This window comes from Camellia sinensis, chromosome 7 (assembly GCF_055761805.1).
Source record: "Camellia sinensis isolate YWXY chromosome 7, ASM5576180v1, whole genome shotgun sequence".
Taxonomy (NCBI): Eukaryota; Viridiplantae; Streptophyta; class Magnoliopsida; order Ericales; family Theaceae; genus Camellia; species Camellia sinensis.
Window position 1 is genome coordinate 108,718,786 of NC_138967.1, and position 19,879 is coordinate 108,738,664.

Genomic DNA, 19,879 nt, shown 5'->3' on the forward strand with positions numbered 1-19,879 from the left:
AACAGTCCCCAGGCAAGTATTTTTAGAACTGTGAAATTAAATATTTTTATTCCATTTAAAATTGGATCCCTAAAATCTTACTCATCACAGTTTCGTCCTTTTCTTCTATTCCAGTGTTATCTTCTACTGCCATTTTTCTATCCTTAACTCTTGGATGATTTGCTTGAGAATTTGTGAATATGTTTATGTTTAAAATATTGGTGGCAACTTCATGATAAATAATTTTTTTTCCAGGCACTCAACAACTGGGGACTGGCTCTGCAGGTACTTTTAATTAAACAAAGTTGCCTGGAATCAACTTTGTTTTTCATTCAAGTAGTATTCTCTATTTTGAGAGCAGTTACACAAAGGTTTTGTTTTGCAATTTATGTGGTTATGCTGGAGCTTTATTTAGTTTCATGTTATAAATGGGCATTTTCAGGAACTCAGTGCAATTGTTCCTGTACGAGAAAAGCAAGCAATTGTGAAAACCGCAATCAATAAGGTACGATAGCTATTTAGCAACATCAGGTTTGCGCCGATAGATGTACATAAAGAAGTTATAATTTTTTTGTCTCATCCATTCTACAAACAAATTGAATGATCTATGCTATTGTCCTATATTTGCAGTATGGATTAGCAGAAGGCACGTCAAGAACTGGGGGATCAGTCAATGTAAAAGAAGTTTCATCTAATGAATTATTCAGCCAATCTGCAATTTACATTGCCGCTGCTCATGCATTGAAACCGACTTACTCTGTAAGTGCCTCGTGTTGTTTCAAACAGTTCCTTATAGAACTTCTAATGGACCTAGATTGAATTTTTGGTTTAGATCACAAGCATCTCTTTGGTGCTAGATTAAGAACATTTGATTTGTCCGTGCAAGTTGGTGGTAAATTAGCTTGCTTGGTAAATGCCTCACATTGTTTCAATTAAGTCCTCATAGAACTTTGGTAGTATTTTACCTTACTTGGTAAGTGCCTCGCATTGTTTTAATCAATTCCTCATAAAACTTTTTAAGTTGATTTTTTTTTTTTTTTGCAAGCTCGAGGTATTATATAATTTGTCCTCATCTGGATATACCTAGTTGAGTCCAGCCATAGTATTTGTTACCCCTTTTAACTCCTTTTGCACTTCAAAGCAGATGATTATATATATATATATATTTAATTTATGTTGAGCTAAAAGCTTTCTCTTGTGATGTTTGTTTTATGCAGGTTTATGCTAGTGCCTTGAAGCTTGGTGCTCCATGGTTAGTATTATTGAGCTCAACACCTTTTTATTAATATTTTTTAAAGACCATTCATATACTACCTACCAGAATTATGGTTCAAGGGTACAGGGTTTGGGCTTATTTGCTGGAATTTTTTTTTCTTATCGGAAAAAGAAATAAGAAAGTGTCATTGCTGCAATCCTTACCCCACAATAGTTCTTAATGTAATTATTGCTTCCCCAGATGCGTACCTCATGGGAGAGGGATTTTTGTTTCCCCAAATGGCCCACCATAAGGTATGATTTATTGTTTATCTTTTAGTTCTCTGCGTAAATCATTTCAAATACATATATATTGTTAGCACATAAACATATAATGTTATTTTCAAATATATAATTTTATTTTTTTTACGAATCAAACATTTTTTTTTTGGTAATTGGTTTATTTGGTAGCAGCACTAGTGATGCTAACTCTAGAGACTTGGATGGTGTTTGAGATCGATTTTTTAAGTAATTTTTTGATTTGGTGTGCCTTGCATATTTTCACAATATAAATTTACATTGTATTCGTTTTATTATTGGATTCCAAGTTATTTTACTCTGCTAATCTGGTGTATCTGCTGTTCTACTCTGCTAATCTGGCGTATCTGTAATTATCTACTGTATATGCTGTTTTGTTCTGGTGTATCTGCTGTATATGTTGTTCTGCACTACAATAGTGATTGCGTTGTTGCTTAGATGTTCTTCATCTTTGAGGATCTTATCCAAAGTCATGAGAGGTTCTCTAGATCCATTGTTTCTGTAAAGACTATCCTTTTTTTAAGATTGCATATTGAATCAGATCATATGCTTTGTTCTTCTATTGTAAATATGTATATGTTGCTGTAAATGGGGTTTCTTTTGGTAATCTGAAAAGTTTTGTGCTGTGGATGAACAAGAATTAAAGGCTAATGTTGAATTCTTCTAGAATGTAGTTATCCACTTTGACATGCCATCTCTTTGGTATTTCTTTATTTTGTAACCATATTCATTCATTCTTATCAAAATTGAATTAATTTGCTTTCCTTCTTTGAAATTGAAGAGAGCCATTAAGTTTCAATGTTGTTTTGTGAAGTATTTTTGAGGAAAAAAAATATTGATTTGCTAGTTGTTGATAGGAGCAAAAGGAAAATTGAAAATGTATGATCTATGATTTACTTGGCATATATAGAACCTATGAAGTATATACACGGGTACAAGATATGAGATACGGATAGGGTGATACAACAAAATTTAAAACAACAGGATACGTGTACGACTATGATAGGTCGAAAAATAATCTATAATTTTTAGTATTATATATTATACACGACCTCAAAGAATAGTGAAATACCATTCTTTAGTATTCTATATTTTTTTAGTGAAATACCATTTCCTTGTAATTCCCAAAAGTTCCCAAATTGTTATCATTTCGAAGATGAGCAAAAGAACTCACCAAAGTAGAATTTTAATCCTTGGTATTTAGCCAATTGGTGATCTTCTTATTTCGATTTGAATTTCAAAATAAAAGGTCAACTAATGCAACTAAAGAGAAATTCTATCACCCACTTGAACAAGCTAAATTCACAATTATGACTCTTTAAGAATGCTCATAACCAGTGTGTAAAAATTTGACCACCATTGGTTTTGCCTATTCCCGATACTGCTATCTGCTTCTTTTTAGCAGGGAGAAGTAAATTTACAATGTGATGGGCCGTTACGGTGTCACTTTAGACAACAAATTGTTTTAAAAGATTTATTTATTTATCAGCTGTTTGTCCCTTCCAATCTTTTTTGTTTCTCAGAAAACCGAGTGTATGCGTCTGAAAAACTCTTACATCTGCAAGATTTAGCCTTCAAATCTGTAACTTTGGTCTCTTGATCTTCAACCCAAAGTTGCCAAGCAAGGTAAGATTAAAAAAGAAAAAATCATTATTTTTTCAGCTGAATGTAGGTAGATTTTTTTAATGTTGAACTTATATCTACTCTGTTTTAGGTTAGATTTGTTCAACAAAGATTGGATTTTACTCTCATCTATTCATTTTAGGCCCTAATTCTTGAAATCAAGCGATTATTAAGGTAAATGTTTTTCTTTTATTTCATTAGCATAAGAAATATGAACGAAATGATGGAATTCAGAATGTTTGAATTGATTAGTATATTTAAGTCATTTACAGATTATAATTTTATAATTTTTATATTTTATAGTTTTTATTTTATTTTTTATTTGTATCTCATAATGCATGCATGCTATCAACTTATTATGATGTATAACTTTTCGAGGGCCTGCTCATATAACACCTAGCTTATTGATGAATTCAACCTTATATGTTACTTCTGTTAGATCGCTATTAATCCCAAAAGGTCAAGTTGTGTGGAAAGAGGCCCAACAATGCATATTGAGCTCTCCGACACCCTCGTCATGTGCAATCCCGTCTTGCATGTGGAGATGAAAACATCCTAACATGTGGAGAAACAAAATGCAAACAAGGAAACAAATGCATATAGAGAACTTGAACCTAAGACCTTTATTAACCTGTGGTTTGACACCTTATTAGACGATCACCAGCAGTCCCGAAAATTTTAGACCTTAGGAAAGGGGCCCAACAATCATTACTTTGCTCTCCAATACTATCACTTGGATTTATCTTTGAAAATGAATTTTCAATTAGCCTTGATGCATCACTGCAGTATGTACTAAGCATTGTAGTCTAACATGGTTACTTGCACTTTTTTACCCCTTCATGTCATTTTCAAGTATGGTTAGTCAGAGTGTTAATGTAAATCATGTATGATGTATCCACTTCCTACCGTGTCATTTACATGTAAGTTTGTGCACTTTTGTGTTATTTCTTCCCTGAGAAGAACCTAATTGGGTCTGTGATGTGCAGGTCCCCATGGATCATACCAATTCAAAGATCGGAATAGATGCACCACCAAGCGGTACTCCAAACTGGACAATTAACGTTTCAGATGTGAGGAAAATATTTACTAAAAGTGCACACTAGTCGGTGCTTATAAGTTCTTTTTATTCATAAACTGGACATCAGTGTGAATGGCTAAACCACTAGTTGGTGCTTATAAGAACTGTTTTTTATGAATTGGGTATCAGTGTGAATGACTACACTTTTGTCTTCAAATTCCTATATTCGGATGTGTGTCCCCCTTATGTCACCAAGATGATGAGCACAGAATTTTGGACTTTGTTGAAGTGACTGAGATTCTGTCTTGCGTGAATCTATTATCTGCTAGTTTAACCAGTTTTGATTTCTATAAATTTTGTTTTGCAAGGGGCAAGAACCATGCCGCATTCAAAATTCAGTTAATGCAATTTGAATATTTCTTTTTCGTAGTCACTTTTATTAGTGATTACATGTACTTAGCTATTCTTTTACTTTTTTTATTTTTTTTTTATAGGTAAGACCCGTTAAAGTCAGTAATATCTCACTAGCTACCTCTGAGAAGGATATTAAGGAATTCTTCTCTTTTTCTGGTGATATACAGTATGTTGAAATGCAAAGGTCAGCTCTCTTGACTTACCCAGTGTTAAATTTCTTGCATAATCAATGCTCAATAGAGTTTGTGGCACGTTCTGCAGGGAAACTGAAACATCTCAGCTTGCATACGTTACCTTCAAGGAATCACAGGGAGCAGATACAGCTATGCTTTTGACAGTATGTCAATTGATTTTCTATATCAGTCTTGATCTCAATTTTTTCATTATTAATTTTTAAAATAAAAAGATTTTGACTGAACGATGCAGTTCTGTACAATGTTGTAGAAATCAAACGTATCCAGAAGGCATGAAACCCTAATGTATGAAACACGTGCCTTATATTTTGTAAAATTAGGAAATTTCTAAAATATTCAGTTTAATAAAGATGTACGTAGAAAAATACAGAAAGAAAAGAAGATAACAAAACTTTACTTGCATAGAAAAAATTCTCAGTTAGAAGCTCACTCCTTGGAAATTTTTTGTCATGTGAACCGCAAGGTCGCACCTGAACAGTTTTTTAAGCCTCCTGATGGGAAGCTTGGATGTGTAAGCTTCCCAATCTTTAGAAATATTTTTTATGCAAATGGGTGCCATTTCAAAATTTCTATTAACCCTTAGATTTATTTTATATTTTTATATTTTTGGCCTTTTTGATTCAGGGATCCACAATTGCTGATCTTTCAGTCTCTATTACACGGGTTGAGAATTACCAGCTGCCTCCTGATGCTCCTCCCCTAACCCCTGTAAGTACCATGGCTGTTAAAAATAATACTTTGGTATCTGTTTTTATAATGTTGTTCTATCTATTCATTCTGAAAATTTATAGATAATGCGAATGTAAAAAAGTTGGATGGGCTAATGACAGGTAAATTGGTCATGGACCTACTCACCTGATCCTGAGGCCCACATTGTAGTTTTTTGGAAACCTTAGTCGCTTTACACCTAGAAGGATATAAAACCAAAGAAAATTATCAGTGAAGAAGAAAAAATAATAATGATGGTGATAATAACAATAAAATAAATAACTCTAAAAGAGAGAAATGAATGACATAGGAAAACTTCTTGATGATCAAGGTGTGATATGGTGGTAATTGTTTAAGACTGAAAACTCCCCTCCTTAGGCTATGTTTGCTTGAAGGATTTGTAGAGAGAAAGGAAGGCAAAATAAATAAAATAGAAATTGTATTTTTGTCACATTTCCCTTATTTTTCCTTTTCCACCACTAATCCCCACTCAAATCCTAGTCCCAAACAAAATCTTGATGTCACAGGTTTGCTAGTTATTATTCATGTCTTGATGGTCAAAACCTGCTGATTGCAGTAGCAAGCAGAAACAGGTCAAACCCTCTGATGTTTTAATCAGTGAAGAAAACAAACTAGAAAACTTTGAAAGTGATTATATATTTGAAACTAGGTGAACTTATAAGGGGGACACACATGTCCATTACTTGGAAAGACATGAAACACATTATAATTTTGAACAAAATAGCTTGGAGGATATATTAATAAAAGAAAAAACAATATAGATTATACTATTAATGTGTTATATTGTATTTTTTGTACCAACCTTAGTTTGTAGGTTTTGGTTTTAGTGACAGCCTAGCAACTTCATATATTTGGTATAATTTAAGTCTGTAGGTTTTGGTTTTAGTGACAGCCTAGCAACTTCATATATTTGGTATAATTTAAGTCTGTAAGTTTTCAACTTTTTGCTGCTAAGGCAACGGAGATTATCTAATATATATATATATATATGTGGAAGAGTAACTGTGACAGTGGTCAATATGAAAAGGATAGGGAAGAAAATAAAAACTCTGTTAGTATTGGAATACAAATATATATCTAGCTTACTCTTAATGGTATTGGGGAAGAGCGAGTCGCTAAGTGGTGGTCCTGGGTGGAATAGATAGGAGCTAAAAGGGCGAGGTTTGAACATCCAAACTAAAATAAGAGTGTTGGGGTAAATACCATTGAGCTAAAAAGCCCTTGGCTAGGAGTAAACAATTGAGTAGTGAGGTAGAAATTAACTTATATTCTCATAGAAAACTGCAAAGAAAACTCTGCAACTTATATTCTCATAGGCATTTTCATTTCAATAGAAATTAACTTCAAATTCTTGATGCTTGCACTTCCAATAGTCTACATGGAAATTCAGTGTTAACTCCTTCAGTGTTAAAATGAAAATCCTTATTAAAGTTATTAAGAAGTCTTGACTGATAATGCTCTTGAGATTTCATGTACACATAAGCTAGAATGTTCTATCCATTAAAGCTTTATTTCAATTTATTTGGAAGTTGCAATATGAATCTGTTACCTATTGATCTTATTAATGTTATTTAAGTTATGAGAGGCATCATATGTTTCTGTACCTTGCATATTACATAAATTAAAAAATAGATAGGGTCTGTGGGTGTGGGAAACCAAAGGTTTTTATTTTATTTTGTTTTTTATCAGATGATGGTAAAAGCTTTATGTTTTAGCCAGAACTTGCGTTTGCATATCTATTAACTCTCTCTCTCTCTCTCTCTCTCTCTCTCTCACACACACACACACACACACACACAGACCGCTACCAGGTCAATAAAAAAACTAATGGACTTTGTTTTAAATTTGTCATTGATCAATACAGACTGCTACCAGATCCTCTTTTTTGCTGGTGGCTGATGGTTGTTGCTTGTTGGTCTGCTGCAGCTGCTGGTTTGCTGCTGCTGCGACCCTCGTGGCTGGGTTGCTGCTGCTGCAATGTTGCTATGAGGCGGCTGCTACTAGATGTTGGTCTGCTGGATAAGTTTGTGGGTGATTTTCATGTCGTTTTGCCTGTCTTTGTTAGTTTCATGTTTTCATTTTGTTATCTGTTGTTTCTAATGTGGGTTTACAATTTGGATGTATTTGGGTATTTTAGTGACTTTATCCTTTTAGGTTTTATACATTGCTTCTAAAAGCAGTATTAGTAGTGTTTTTTTTTTTGCTTGCACATCAACTTTAGGTGATTTCATATCAATGTTATTAGTTTGTAATAGTGATGCCTGAGGGATGCCTCTTGTAAATTTGTAAATCTTATAAAAATATATAAATTATTTTCAATTATTTTTGTTAGTAAATGTGTCGTCGAAAGTTTATTTTTGCCCACTCATATTGTGTTGCTAGAAGTGTATTATTTGCCAATACCAATTTGTCGTTGCCAAAAGTAAACCTTTATCGACAAACAAATTGTCGGCAAATGGCAATATTTACCGACGTAAATGTGTTGCCAAAAGTTTACTATTGCCCACTTATATTGTGTTGCTAAAAGTGTATTTTTTGCTAATGCTAATTCGTCATTGCCAAAAGTGAAGTTTTATCGACAAACAAATAGTAGGCAAATGACAACATTTACCGACGTAAATGTGTCGCCAAAAGTTTACTTTTACCCACGCATATTTTGTTGCTAAAAGTACATTTTTTGCCCATGCAAATTTGTGTCGCGAAAAGTGCCAAACAATCATCATATTTGAATGACTTTTACCGACGCAAGGTAAATTGCCGACGATGGATAAAGGCTTTTATCGACGACTATGTTCGTTGCTAAAGGCATTACTTTTACCAATGCAATGATAATTTCGTCGACAAAAACTTTTGTCGACTCACTTTTGCCTACGGGTTGCCAACGTAGCTTTGTGTGTTGGCAAAACTCTTTGCCGACGAATTTTTCCTTTTAGCAACATATTTTGTTGCGTTGCGAAAAATGCAATTTCTTGTACTGCTTGCTGGTATTGCAGTGCTTCAAAGGGTAATCCCTTTTCTCCCCTTTTAAGCTTTGTCTTGATAACTCTCTTAGCCATACTTGCATGCTTATTTGAGTTTTGTTTTCAACTAAAAAAGGCTTCATTTTTTAGCACTTAACATGTTTGTTTAAGGCCTCTTGGGTGCTGAGGGTCTCCTACCCTCTTGCATGCCTTGTTTGGCCTTGTTTTGTGCCATGCCTTAGGCCCTTTGAGCTAATCCTTTCTTGGCCTTTTAGCCACTGAAATCCAGTAGATTTTCAGTGGTTGGCATGTGGTCTTGAGGTCCTAAATCAGAGAGGGGTGACCCTCTCTCTTTTTGTCTTGTTTACTTGCATTTTGGCCTATCAAAGGAGCATACATTTTCATACTTTCAAGGCTTGGTTCAGGCACTTTTTGGTGACTTTTAGGGCCTGCCTAGACTCTGTCCACAGTTGGTTTGGTCATCCTTGACATGCTTCTCATATGTGTACTGTATTTCCATTTATGGCTCATCAAGGTAGCATGTCAATCTAGCATATTTTAGCTCCATTTCAATGTTTTTTTGGTCATCATTCGACATGTCATGGCTCTATTTTTGGTTGGTTTGGTAACCTCTCACATGCTCCATTTGTAGTGTAAATCTTGTTTACTAGCTTGGTTCGCATGATGTTTTGGCTCTTTATTCTAGCACATTTTGGCTTTGCTCCAACATGGTTTTGTTCATATTTTGGGCTGTATTAGCTCTGTTTTGAGGCCTCTTGGTCGAATGATGCTTGCCATGCATGCTTGTTGTGTAATAGCCTTGACTAGCTTTGAGTTTTGAGGTCTCTTGCATGCTTAACTCGAGATATTTGCATGTTTTGGCATCATTGGGAATGTTATTTCAGAACATGTAGGGCTGCCATACTTCCATATTTTTCCGCTCTTTAAGTGCTCTTTAGAGCTATGCTTTTATGCCCTATTTGTGAGCCATTGCATGAGCCCCATTTTTGTGCCTTTCAAAGCCATCATCCAAACTCATTTTGCCACTGTTTTGGCCTGCATAGGGTCTGTTTGGGGTTGGTTTGGTCATTTGAGCATCGCCTTGCATGTCTCTAGTGTAATATGCTTCACTAGCTTTCGATACTTGGGCCTTTCAACATGCATTGCGTGAGTTGTTTGCATGATTCGAAGTCATTTCGTATGCCATTTCAGTGCTGGTACACATGCCATTGTGCTCCATGTTTCATCTTTTCAATGCTCTTGGAGAGTTGTATTTTGTGCGTTAGACTTGGGCCATTACATTATGCATGTTTGTGTGTGTTTTGGTGCCTTGAGTTCATTGTGCATTGAGTATGCCATGTAGTCCATAGCATTGAGTATGCCATGTGGTTGCATGATTAGACATTGCATTTGTGCATGCCATATTCATTGCATTGTGTTTGTTAGTTGCCACGTGCATTGTGTATGCTAGTGTCATGAGCATTGTGTATGCCATGGAATTCATAGCATTGTGTATGCTAGTTGCATGTTCACATGTTTACCCCTTTGCACGTTTGCATGTCTAAGTTGTATTGCATTAAGTTGCATGATTGAGTCGCATTGTGCATACCATGTTTGTTCCATTGTGTTTGGAATAGGCGTTAGTCCAAACATGGGAAACAAGGCACGTTTCATACTCGAAATGATGAAACGTACCTCGATTCCCGGTCGCCGACACTCTTGACTATACATGACGGAGTTCTAGGCTTTAGGTGTTTGTATGTGCATTGTGATTGGTGGCCCGAGGGTCGAGACCTACACTCCTTTTGAGCTTATGTAATGATAGGGAGGGTGGTCGCGCATACATGTGTTGCAAATACTTTGCCATGCCCCTCTCTTGCCCTCTGTTGCAGAAAACCAGAAACTAGCAGCAAAAACTGGTCGGCCAACCAGATAAAGTGGCTGGCCGACCACTTTCTCTGGTTTTCACCACAAAAAGTGGTCGGCAGGTGGTCTCCAAGGCCAATATCTGGTCGGCAGCATCCCTATAGATTCCCAAGGTGGAGTTTCATCTCTCTGGAGCTTGGTGCAAGTTTCTGAGATCAATTGCAAACAGAGGCAAATCGGGGCGTTGCGAGGGATTCCCGAACAAGGCAACTCGAGCATGCATGTATCCTTTGTCATCCAAAACAGAGCTGAGGCAGCCTACATCATATAGTTTATATGCTTATTGCTAACTTAGTTAATTTGTTAATTAGTTGGAGTTGTGTAATAATTAGTTGTAGCTTGTTTTTCATTCTGTTGTGTAATAACTAGTTTAATTAGATTAGCTTAGATTAACTAGTTGGTTCTGTATTATTCATTCGGACCCTCCGTCGAGAGGGCACAACTATTGTAAATAAGTGGGCGTGTGTGTGATGCATGTCTTCCAACCCCCATTTCTTTCTCCCTTTTATTTACCAGCTTACGATGGTTAGTTTTAGGGCATGTTTCAATTAGCATCCTTATGCTCGCATGTTTGCATCCATTCATTTATCTTGCATGTACCGGGCTCGGTGCATCATCATGTCGTCCATGTACACCTCAACCTCTTTGTGGATCATGTCGTGCAATATCGTGGTCGCAGCCCATTGATATGTAGCTCCAGCATTCTTTAACCCAAATGGCATCACCTTGTAATAATATGTCCCCCACGGGGTGGTGAAAGCAGTCTTCTCCCGGTCTTCGCGTGCCATCAATATCTGATTGTAGCCAGAAAAGCCATCCACGAATGAGAGCAGCGCATGCCCTGCAGTGAAGTCCACTATTTCATCGATATGCGGCAGAGGAAAGTCGTCCTTCGGACTGGCTTTGTTTAAATCCCTGAAATCCACACATACCCGAATCCTGTCATCCTTCTTCGGCACCGGGACTATGTTGGCCAGCCAAGTTGGGTACTCAGATACCAGCAGGAACCCTGCGTCAATTTGCTTGGTGACCTCTTCTTTAATCTTGAGAGCCCAGTCCGGGTGGATCCTTCTAAGTTTCTGTTTAACTGGTCGGGCCTCTGGGTCAAGAGGGATCCGGTACTGTACAATCTCAAGATCGATTCCAAGCATGTCTTCGTAGGAGCACGCGAAAACATCTTTGAAATCTTTTAATAAAGTGACTAAGTGCTCGCGCTCCTCCGAAGACAACGTGGACCCGATCTGGACCAGCTGCGGGTCCTTCTCATTACCAATATTAACTGTAGTGATTTCATCAACCAAGGTTTTAACAAATCTCTCCTGCTCTTGATCAATTAATCGTTGTAAAACCGGAGGAATTTCTTCCTCGTCGTTTTTATCAAAATTTTGAAAGTCCTGATTAATACAATAAATCAAAGGCACAGAAAAGTTCTCAAAAGCCACAGCCATTCCATTCTCATTAATCACTTCCAAATCGTCCGATTCCTCTGTTACAACAGACTCAAAAGAGAAAGAAAAAGACGACCTAAATAGGACTGTGGCATCCGGGTTGTCACCCCCAAGAATATCGGACTCAGACTCAAACGAGCTGGAACCTAATTCCGACTCCACCGACTCGGTGGAATCAAATTCCGGCTTACTACCTGACCCGATGCTAATTAATAAAAATCCCTCCTCATACTGCCAGATGAGGGAGGGTGCGATGGATGCATCCAAAATGTTTGAAGGTGGGCTCGCAGCCATTTCATTCCCGATCATGGACACCGAGAAGTTATCCCCCAAGCACTTCTGTACGATCGGAGGATCTGAAAGTAGACAAGCCAGTGCTACCCCCATTTCAATCTCCGTGTTCTCAGAATCCACTTTCCCACACTGCCTAACTTCAGCTGGGGGGTCTGTTTGCTCCTCAGCAACATCATCCCCGGATAACTGCAGGTCAAAGAAGATCTCAAACCCTGACAAGCGACGCTTCTCTGCATTCAACCATGGCTCTGGGAAGCCACAGAATGGAAAATCCTCCTCCTTCCAGACAAAGCATCCGTTTAGGGTACCCCGGATGGGTCGGTGCATTAACTCATAAGGTTTTCCCACCTACTTTGCTCTGGCTCTCCTAGCCATCTCCTTGCCTTTCCTCACCCAGTTCTCTTTGGTGGACAGATAACCCAAACCAAAGGTATGTGGGTTGTGCGGTACTTCGGCTGATATTGCAATGCCCTTCTGGCCACTTCTTCCTAGTCCCATCCCAGGGATGTGCTGGAGTTTATTCATGAGGTATACTGACTGAGTGCTAACATACAACCCTTTATCAACAGCTAAGATGTTCTGTATGACCCGAGCCTCGGCTAGGGTAAAACCCGATAGGAACACATCCTCCGTGCCATGCTCGATTTCCAAAACCGGTGTAGACACTTCTGGCGGCAGATGGATTGACGAATTTCCAAAAACTATAGCCACCCCCTTCCCGTGAGGGTATTTCAATATCTGATGCAGGGTGGAAGAGACTGCCTTCACTTGGTGCAGCCATGGCCGCCCCAGGAGTAGATTGAAGGTTGCGAAAATGTCCAAGACATGGAAGTCAATCTTGTGTTGTCCTGGACTAACCTGAGTCTGAATTTTCATAGTCCCCATCACCTCTCTGCTTGTGTTATCATACGCCCTTATCACCTGGGCTGTTGGCACAAAGTCTGCGGGCTTCAACCTGATTGCATATGCCGTCCTTGACGGGCACACGTTAATAGCGGATCCCCTGTCGACAAGAACCACCGGTACCCACTTGTTTCTACACTCCACAAAGATGTAGAGAGGTTTGTTATGATTCACGCCCTCATGTGGCAGTTCCTTGTCGGAAAAGGTCAACATCGGGGAAGCCGCTCCTGGAAAAACCAATCCCACCAGTTGTTCAGGCATGGTGTCTATTGAGAGTTTGGCCTTGTCCATTGCTGATAGGACAACTTGTCTATGAACACGTGAAGCCATAAGCAGTCCCCAGATGGAGATGTCTGCTTGTATCTTTTTCAACTGCTTCAGCACGGCCTCTTCTTCAAGCAGCTTCTCTTTCTGCTTCTCCGACTCCTTGTCCTTCCCGGACGCCTCTGGTTGATCTAGGTGCGGGGGCTTGAAATACCGCCCACTCCTAGTCATATGGTTAACTTCACCAATATACCAGGTATCATCCGGTTGATTGCTCCCCCAGTCCTCATCGGTGTGGGCGAGACATAGGTCATCGTCTTCCCACCACATTCCATCGGCAGCCAACATACACCTGTCTGGCTCCGTTACAACTGTCCTCGTACCCACAGCATCTTCCATCCATGTGCTCGCAGCACCCTCTGTTCTTGTGCACACAGCACGTTCAGTCCCCATAGGGGCTTTGGCTTTTCTGGCTCTCTCAAAATCTTCGATCCCTTCCCGTTCAAACTGCTTCAGTACAGCCTGCTGCTCAGCATCCTCTGTACTCAAAATGTTCAGATCCTGAGCAAAATTCTTAACACCGGTGCTCCGGTGGTGCATTCTGATTCCCGACCCTTCCGGCCACAACTGATGTCCTTGTCCTTGACGGGCCTTGTTCTGACTGAGATTCTTCAACAACATCTTGTTGGTCATCAAGCCACCCTGTAGCCTCTGCCGACCCATAAAAATCAAACCAGTTGACTGTCATGTCTCCTGGATCTTGTTCGTTGAAAAACTGAAGGTTAGCAATGTCCTCTTCCAGATCTGCTAAGTCATCTAGCCTCTTATCAAGTCCATCCTCCCGTACTACACAAATCTCTGCCCCCACTGGCAATTCCATATTCGGCCTAACCCGGCCCGCTGACGTAATGTTGCCACTCGGATTGTATGCCTCCTCAGCAAAGCTCCCAAATTCCTCAGACCCTGAATCCACAGTCCCACTTTTCTCTGAAATCATCCCTGTCCTGCCTTCGATAATCACCACCATTGGTTCAGGTTGGGTTCGGGAGATGTCCAATATGCACAAGTCAGTGCTGTCAGGAATGAACACCTCCGGCTTGGGTAGGTGAGAAAGGGTGATATATATGCTAGGGTCGTATGACACAACCCCAATTTGGATTAAGTTGATGCGTTTGGGAGGTGGAGCTTGGTTATGTGGTGGGAGAGGGTTGGTTGTGACATTGGGTTTCTCCGGAGGCATAATCACCCTGTTATCAACGAGATCTTGAATCTCATGACGCAATCTAAAGCAATGGTCGGTGTCGTGACCATGCTGTTGGTGAAAGGCGCAGTATTTAGCTGGGTTATGGGAGGGGGGAAGGGTTTCTGGCAATGACCACGGCTCTAGGGGCTTCAAGTGCCCTTTCTTGATCAAAACCCCTAGAGCTTTGGACAGGGGCATGTATAGTGGAGTGAAAGTTCTTTGGCCTCGAGGTAGGTACATGGTTGTTTGTGAGTTGCTTCCGGACGCACCGGTGAATGGTGTAGCTGTAAGGGTTCTTGGGGGTGGCGGTGGTGACCATGCTTACTTCTCAAAGGGTGTATTTTGTGCGTTAGACTTGGGCCATTGCATTATGCATGTTTGTGTGTGTTTTGGTTCCTTGAGTTCATTGTGCATTGAGTATGCCATGTAGTCCATAGCATTGAGTATGCCATGTGGTTGCATGATTAGACATTGCATTTGTGCATGCCATATTCATTACATTGTGTTTGTTAGTTGCCACGTGCATTGTGTATGCTAGTGTCATGAGCATTGTGTATGCCATGGAATTCATAGCATTGTGTATGCTAGTTGCATGTTCACATGTTTACCCCTTTGCACGTTTGCATGTCTAAGTTGTATTGCATTAAGTTGCATGATTGAGTCGCATTGTGCATACCATGTTTGTTCCATTGTGTTTGGAATAGGCATTAGTCCAAACACGGGAAACAAGGCATGTTTCATACTCGAAGTGATGAAACGTACCTCGATTCCCGGTCGCCAACACTCTTGACTATACATGACGGAGTTCTAGGCTTTAGGTGTTTGTATGTGCATTGTGATTGGTGGCCCGAGGGTCGAGACCTACACTCCTTTTGAGCTTATGTAATGATAGGGAGGGTGGTCGCGCATACATGTGTTGCAAATACTTTGCCATGCCCCTCTCTTGCCCTCTGTTGCAAAAAACCAGAAACCAGCAGCAAAAACTGGTCGGCCGACCAAATAAAGTGGCTGGCCGACCACTTTCTCTGGTTTTCACCACAAAAAGTGGTCGGCAGGTGGTCTCCAAGGCCAATATCTGGTTGGCAGCATCCCTACAGATTCCCAAGGTGGAGTTTTATCTCTCTAGAGCTTGGTGCAAGTTTCTGAGATCAATTGCAAACACAGGCAAATCGGGGCATCACGAGGGATTCCCGAACAAGGCAACTCGAGCATGCATGCATCCTTTGTCATCCAAAGCAGAGCTGAGGCAGCCTACATCATATAGTTTATATGCTTATTGCTAACTTAGTTAATTTGTTAATTAGTTGGAGTTGTGTAATAATTAGTTGTAGCTTGTTATTCATTCTGTTGTGTAATAACTAGTTTAATTAGATTAGCTTAGAATAGCTAGTTGGTTCTGTTTTATTCATTCGGACCCTCCGTCGAGAGGGCACAACTGTTGTAAATAAGTGTGTGTGTGTGTGATGCATGTCTTCCAACCCCCATTTCTTTCTCCATTTTATTTACCAGCTTACGATGGTTAGTTTTAGGGCATGTTTCAATTAGCATCCTTATGCTCGCATGTTTGCATCCATTCATTTATCTTGCATGCACCGGGCTTGGCGCATCATACTAACTTCATTGTATTTCAATTCCTGTTTGAATACATGTATCAAATTGCATTTCACATGACATTTTAGAATAGCCGAGCCTATCTTAGTTGCATTTTGTATGTGTTGCATTAGGCATTCTTGACATAGCTATGATCATGCATTGATTTCTAACATAGCTTTTGTTTTGGCACGGAGTACTTGGTAAGTGTTTATGCTTTAGCATCCTTGCATGTGTGTGAGTGACTGCCATGATAGCATGCTTGCCATGAGGCTAACTACTTATGTGATATAACTGCCTGAATGCTTGTGGGTGAAGGTTGGATTACTTGAATTAGAACAATTCATTGATTGCGAGTTTTAGCCCACTTGAGAGTGGCAAAATCATGTTTTCCTAAGCCCACTTGAGGGTGGCAAAAATCCGCATTTTAGCCTACTTACGAGTAGCAAACCGCTTTCAAAAACAAACATGAGATGTTTTGTTCCAACTTAGGCGATCCAGTCTATACTTGTTTGCTGTGCGCATCACATAGTAATTCTAGGTTAATAACTGGAATAAGAGCACATGTGTTTTCAAAAACAAGATATCATATTAGTAAAGACCGATCTTTGATCGGGCGAGCAGGGGTGCTCATTGCATGACCTTCCCCTCTCGTACCCAAGTTCCCGAGCCGAGGCAACTTTGGTGATAACGGACACGTGGCCTTAGGCACGAGTCAAGGTTTCCTAAATTTCTCAAAAATAAAACATTTAGGTGGTGACTCTGTATCTGGCAAAGCAGTCCATGTTTGGCACTTCTTTACAAAAATCAGTTTTCAAAAACGATTTGCCAGATTTGGACTCTTTGGTGATATCAATCTCGCATTGCACTTTGCGAGATCAGATTAAGAACCGTGACATTGAATCCGAACTGTAGTGAGCCCAATGAACAAAACAAGATTTTCTCGGGACGTTCGGGCGTGTCTACACTTGTCTAAGACCCCTCTGTGGACAAAACTCATTAGTAGGAGAACCATTGACAAGGAAAGAAACACGAGCTGTGGTAACACACTCCATAATCCATTCTGACCATCTGAAACCGAACCCAAAATTCAAAAGCATTGAGTGCAGAAATCCCTAATTTACTGAGTCATAAGCCTTCTCAAAGTCAAGTTTAATTATCACACCCTTTTTCTTAGACTTCTTCCACCCATCCACCACTTCATTTGCAATAAGTACACCATCAAGGATATTTCTCCCCCCGAGAAAAGCTAATTGGGTTTCACTGATAACACTAGGAAGCACTACTTTCAGCCTTATTAACAATACTTTGGCTAAAATTTTATACATTGAACCAACCAGGCTAATAGGCCTATAATCAGATAATCCCACAGGATTCTCTTTTTTAGGAACCAGAGTGATAAAAGAGTTATTTAATCCCTTCACCAATCTACCATTTCTATGGAAATCCTTCATAAAATTAATCACATCCCCTTTCATCACCTTCCAGAATTTTTGAAAACATAGCATATTGAGCCCATCAGGCCTAGGAGCCTTATTACTATCACAATTTTTCATAGCTGCCTTAATCTCTTCCTCTGAAAACTCAGCTTCAAGCATTTCAACCTGAGGACTGCTATGGACTGATTTGAACATGCCACCTAACTTAGGCCTAACCACCCACCCCCCTGTATAATGTTTCCTAAAATGCTCAAATACTTCCCTCCTCACAATATAAGGTTCCTCTACCACTGAATCCCCTACTATAATGGATTCTAACTCATTTCTGCTTTGTCTGCTCTTGGCCATCACATGGAAGAACCTGGTATTCCTATCCCCCTTCAATGTCCAACTCAATCTTGAGTTTTGTAACCACATCCATTCAACCGTCCTATTCAACCTCCATACCTCCTCTCTAACTACCCTTCTTCTAACTATCTCAAATTGATTAAAGTCTCTGGTTTCAGCCTCAAGTTCAAGATTATGCGCCTCATCCTCTGCAGCTTTCAACTTAAGAGACACATTACCATACACCTCCTTATTCCATATTCTGAGTATCTGCTTCAAGGCTTTCAATTTTTTGAGTAATACATAGCCAGCCCAACCATGGACCACAGTCTCCTTCCAAGATTTATCCACAAGAGGAGCACAAGAAGGGTGCAAACACCATGCATTTACAAACCTAAATGGCTTAGGCCCCCAATCCGTTTCATCCTCCATCACTAACATAGGACAATGATCAGAAATGAGCCTAGGCAAGTCTCACAATTTAAGCTTAAACACCTCCAACCATTGTGGATTCACCAAAACCCTGTCAATTCTACTCCATCTCTCCCCATCTGCTGAGTTTCACCAAGTGAAATTTTTACCCAATAATGGTAAATCCGTTGCTTCACACTTTTCAATGAACTCATTCAAATCTGCCATACCCCTATCCCTTCTATAACAGCCTTTTCTTTCACTCATAAATCTGGTCTGATTGAAATCCCCACATAACCACCATGGTTTAGGAAATTCATTATTTAGTTTAGACAGACCCTCCCAAAATTTCCTTCTATCTTCCACTTCATTAGGTGCATACAAATTCATAATCACACATTCAAAAGAATTAAACAACAAACTAGAAAGCAGAATAAATCATCTACTGCTACAGCAGTCTACTAAATGGAAAACCTGAGGATCCCAAATACGGAGAAGCCCACTAGCAGATCCTTTTGAGCCCACTGCCATATATTCCATTGGATCCCTTCCCCAAATTGCTCTGACTTCTTGATCTGTGATATCTACCTTCTTAGTTTCTTGAAACAAAGTAATATCTACACTCCTCTCCTTAAGCAACTTCCTGGTCTTTCCTTTCTTCACACTCCTACCAACACCTCTAATATTCCATACTAATAACTTCATCAAGAAACAATCAACACACCTTATAACCCCTTCATTGTTGCATTCAATGCCTCTGGCCCATTCACTCCTCCAATTCTTGCCTTATCTTTTCTCTCAAGCTCTGCAATTTTGTTAATAACTTTAGCTTCTTTCCCATTATACTACAGACCCAACAATGCTCCAATCTGTACTGTTGCTTAAGCCTCACTAAGGATCCTTCTACCCGCAGCATTCTCACTGTCAATGGAGGTTGATATTGAAGCTTCCGCAACTGAGCCCCTTAATACTGGCTGCTTCGATACTTGTTTACTGGATGAGGCTCCTTTAGAGCCATACCTACTCAGAAGATCAAGAAAACCTTTTTTTCTGAGATTGAATCTTACCTTTCCCTTTTCGGTTCCAATTGTTATTGCCTTTTTTCCTCAAGTTTCTTGTCCTGTTCAGACCCTTATTCAACAGGGCTGTTGAGCCCCTTATCTGGCTAAAACCTGGCCCATTTGCCTGAGCCCACACATCTGTTCGAAGTACCTGATCAGTAGGCCCAATCGTTAAGGGTGGCAGCCCCCCCAACCCATTAGACATCATATTACAACCCAAAGCCACTTCCAGATTCAGCCTAGGCTTAAGCAGGCTAGACTCACTTAAGCTCCTCATATACCCAGGCGTATAAACCTGATCATAACACTGTTGACATTTGTCCACAAAGTTGGATTTTGAAGTTCCCACCTTTTTCCTTTCTTGGCATGCTTCTATCTCGAGCTCCTTCACCAATACACCAACCGACTCTACTACTATCGTCCCACTTATCACACCCACTTCTTTGTCTACCTCCATACTGTTCATCCAGCCAGATGTCAGAGCCTCTCTAGCCACCACCTCACAATGTTCCAGCACATTAGCTAACTCATCAACCATGTAATC

The 19,879-nt window shown here is 39.7% G+C and overlaps 1 protein-coding gene and 1 long non-coding RNA gene across 3 annotated transcripts; both read left to right on the plus strand.

The window, feature by feature from the left end:
* Positions 1-203: 203 nt before the first annotated feature.
* On the plus strand, positions 204-729 carry LOC114260373 (uncharacterized). Its single transcript, XR_003628610.2, has 3 exons — positions 204-264; positions 422-484; positions 610-729. It is a non-coding gene; the product is annotated as an uncharacterized LOC114260373 (long non-coding RNA).
* Positions 730-3,181: 2,452 nt separating this feature from the next.
* Positions 3,182-7,800, plus strand: LOC114260374 (uncharacterized). 2 transcript variants are annotated; one of them, XM_082879055.1, is made up of 6 exons: positions 3,182-3,288; positions 4,101-4,184; positions 4,627-4,730; positions 4,808-4,883; positions 5,365-5,448; positions 7,334-7,800. In XM_082879055.1, exons 2-6 carry the CDS (start codon positions 4,107-4,109, stop codon positions 7,490-7,492), a joined length of 501 nt encoding a protein of 166 aa, XP_082735181.1. In that variant the 5' UTR covers positions 3,182-3,288; positions 4,101-4,106; the 3' UTR covers positions 7,493-7,800. The 2 variants fall into 2 exon arrangements, with proteins under 2 accessions (XP_082735181.1, XP_082735180.1); XM_082879054.1 differs by lacking the exon at positions 3,182-3,288 and having other exon boundaries at positions 3,463-4,184.
* Positions 7,801-19,879: the final 12,079 nt, after the last annotated feature.

What these genes read in the sequence shown, in the direction of transcription:
- LOC114260374 (XM_082879055.1), top strand. Translation starts at nt 4,107, where the DNA reads ATGGATCATACCAATTCAAAGATCGGAATAGATGCACCACCAAGCGGT. An exon ending in CAGTATGTTGAAATGCAAAG is followed by an intron (nt 4,731 to 4,807) that starts GTCAGCTCTCTT and finishes CACGTTCTGCAG; the next exon opens with GGAAACTGAAACATCTCAGC. An exon ending in ATACAGCTATGCTTTTGACA is followed by an intron (nt 4,884 to 5,364) that starts GTATGTCAATTG and finishes TTTTTGATTCAG; the next exon opens with GGATCCACAATTGCTGATCT.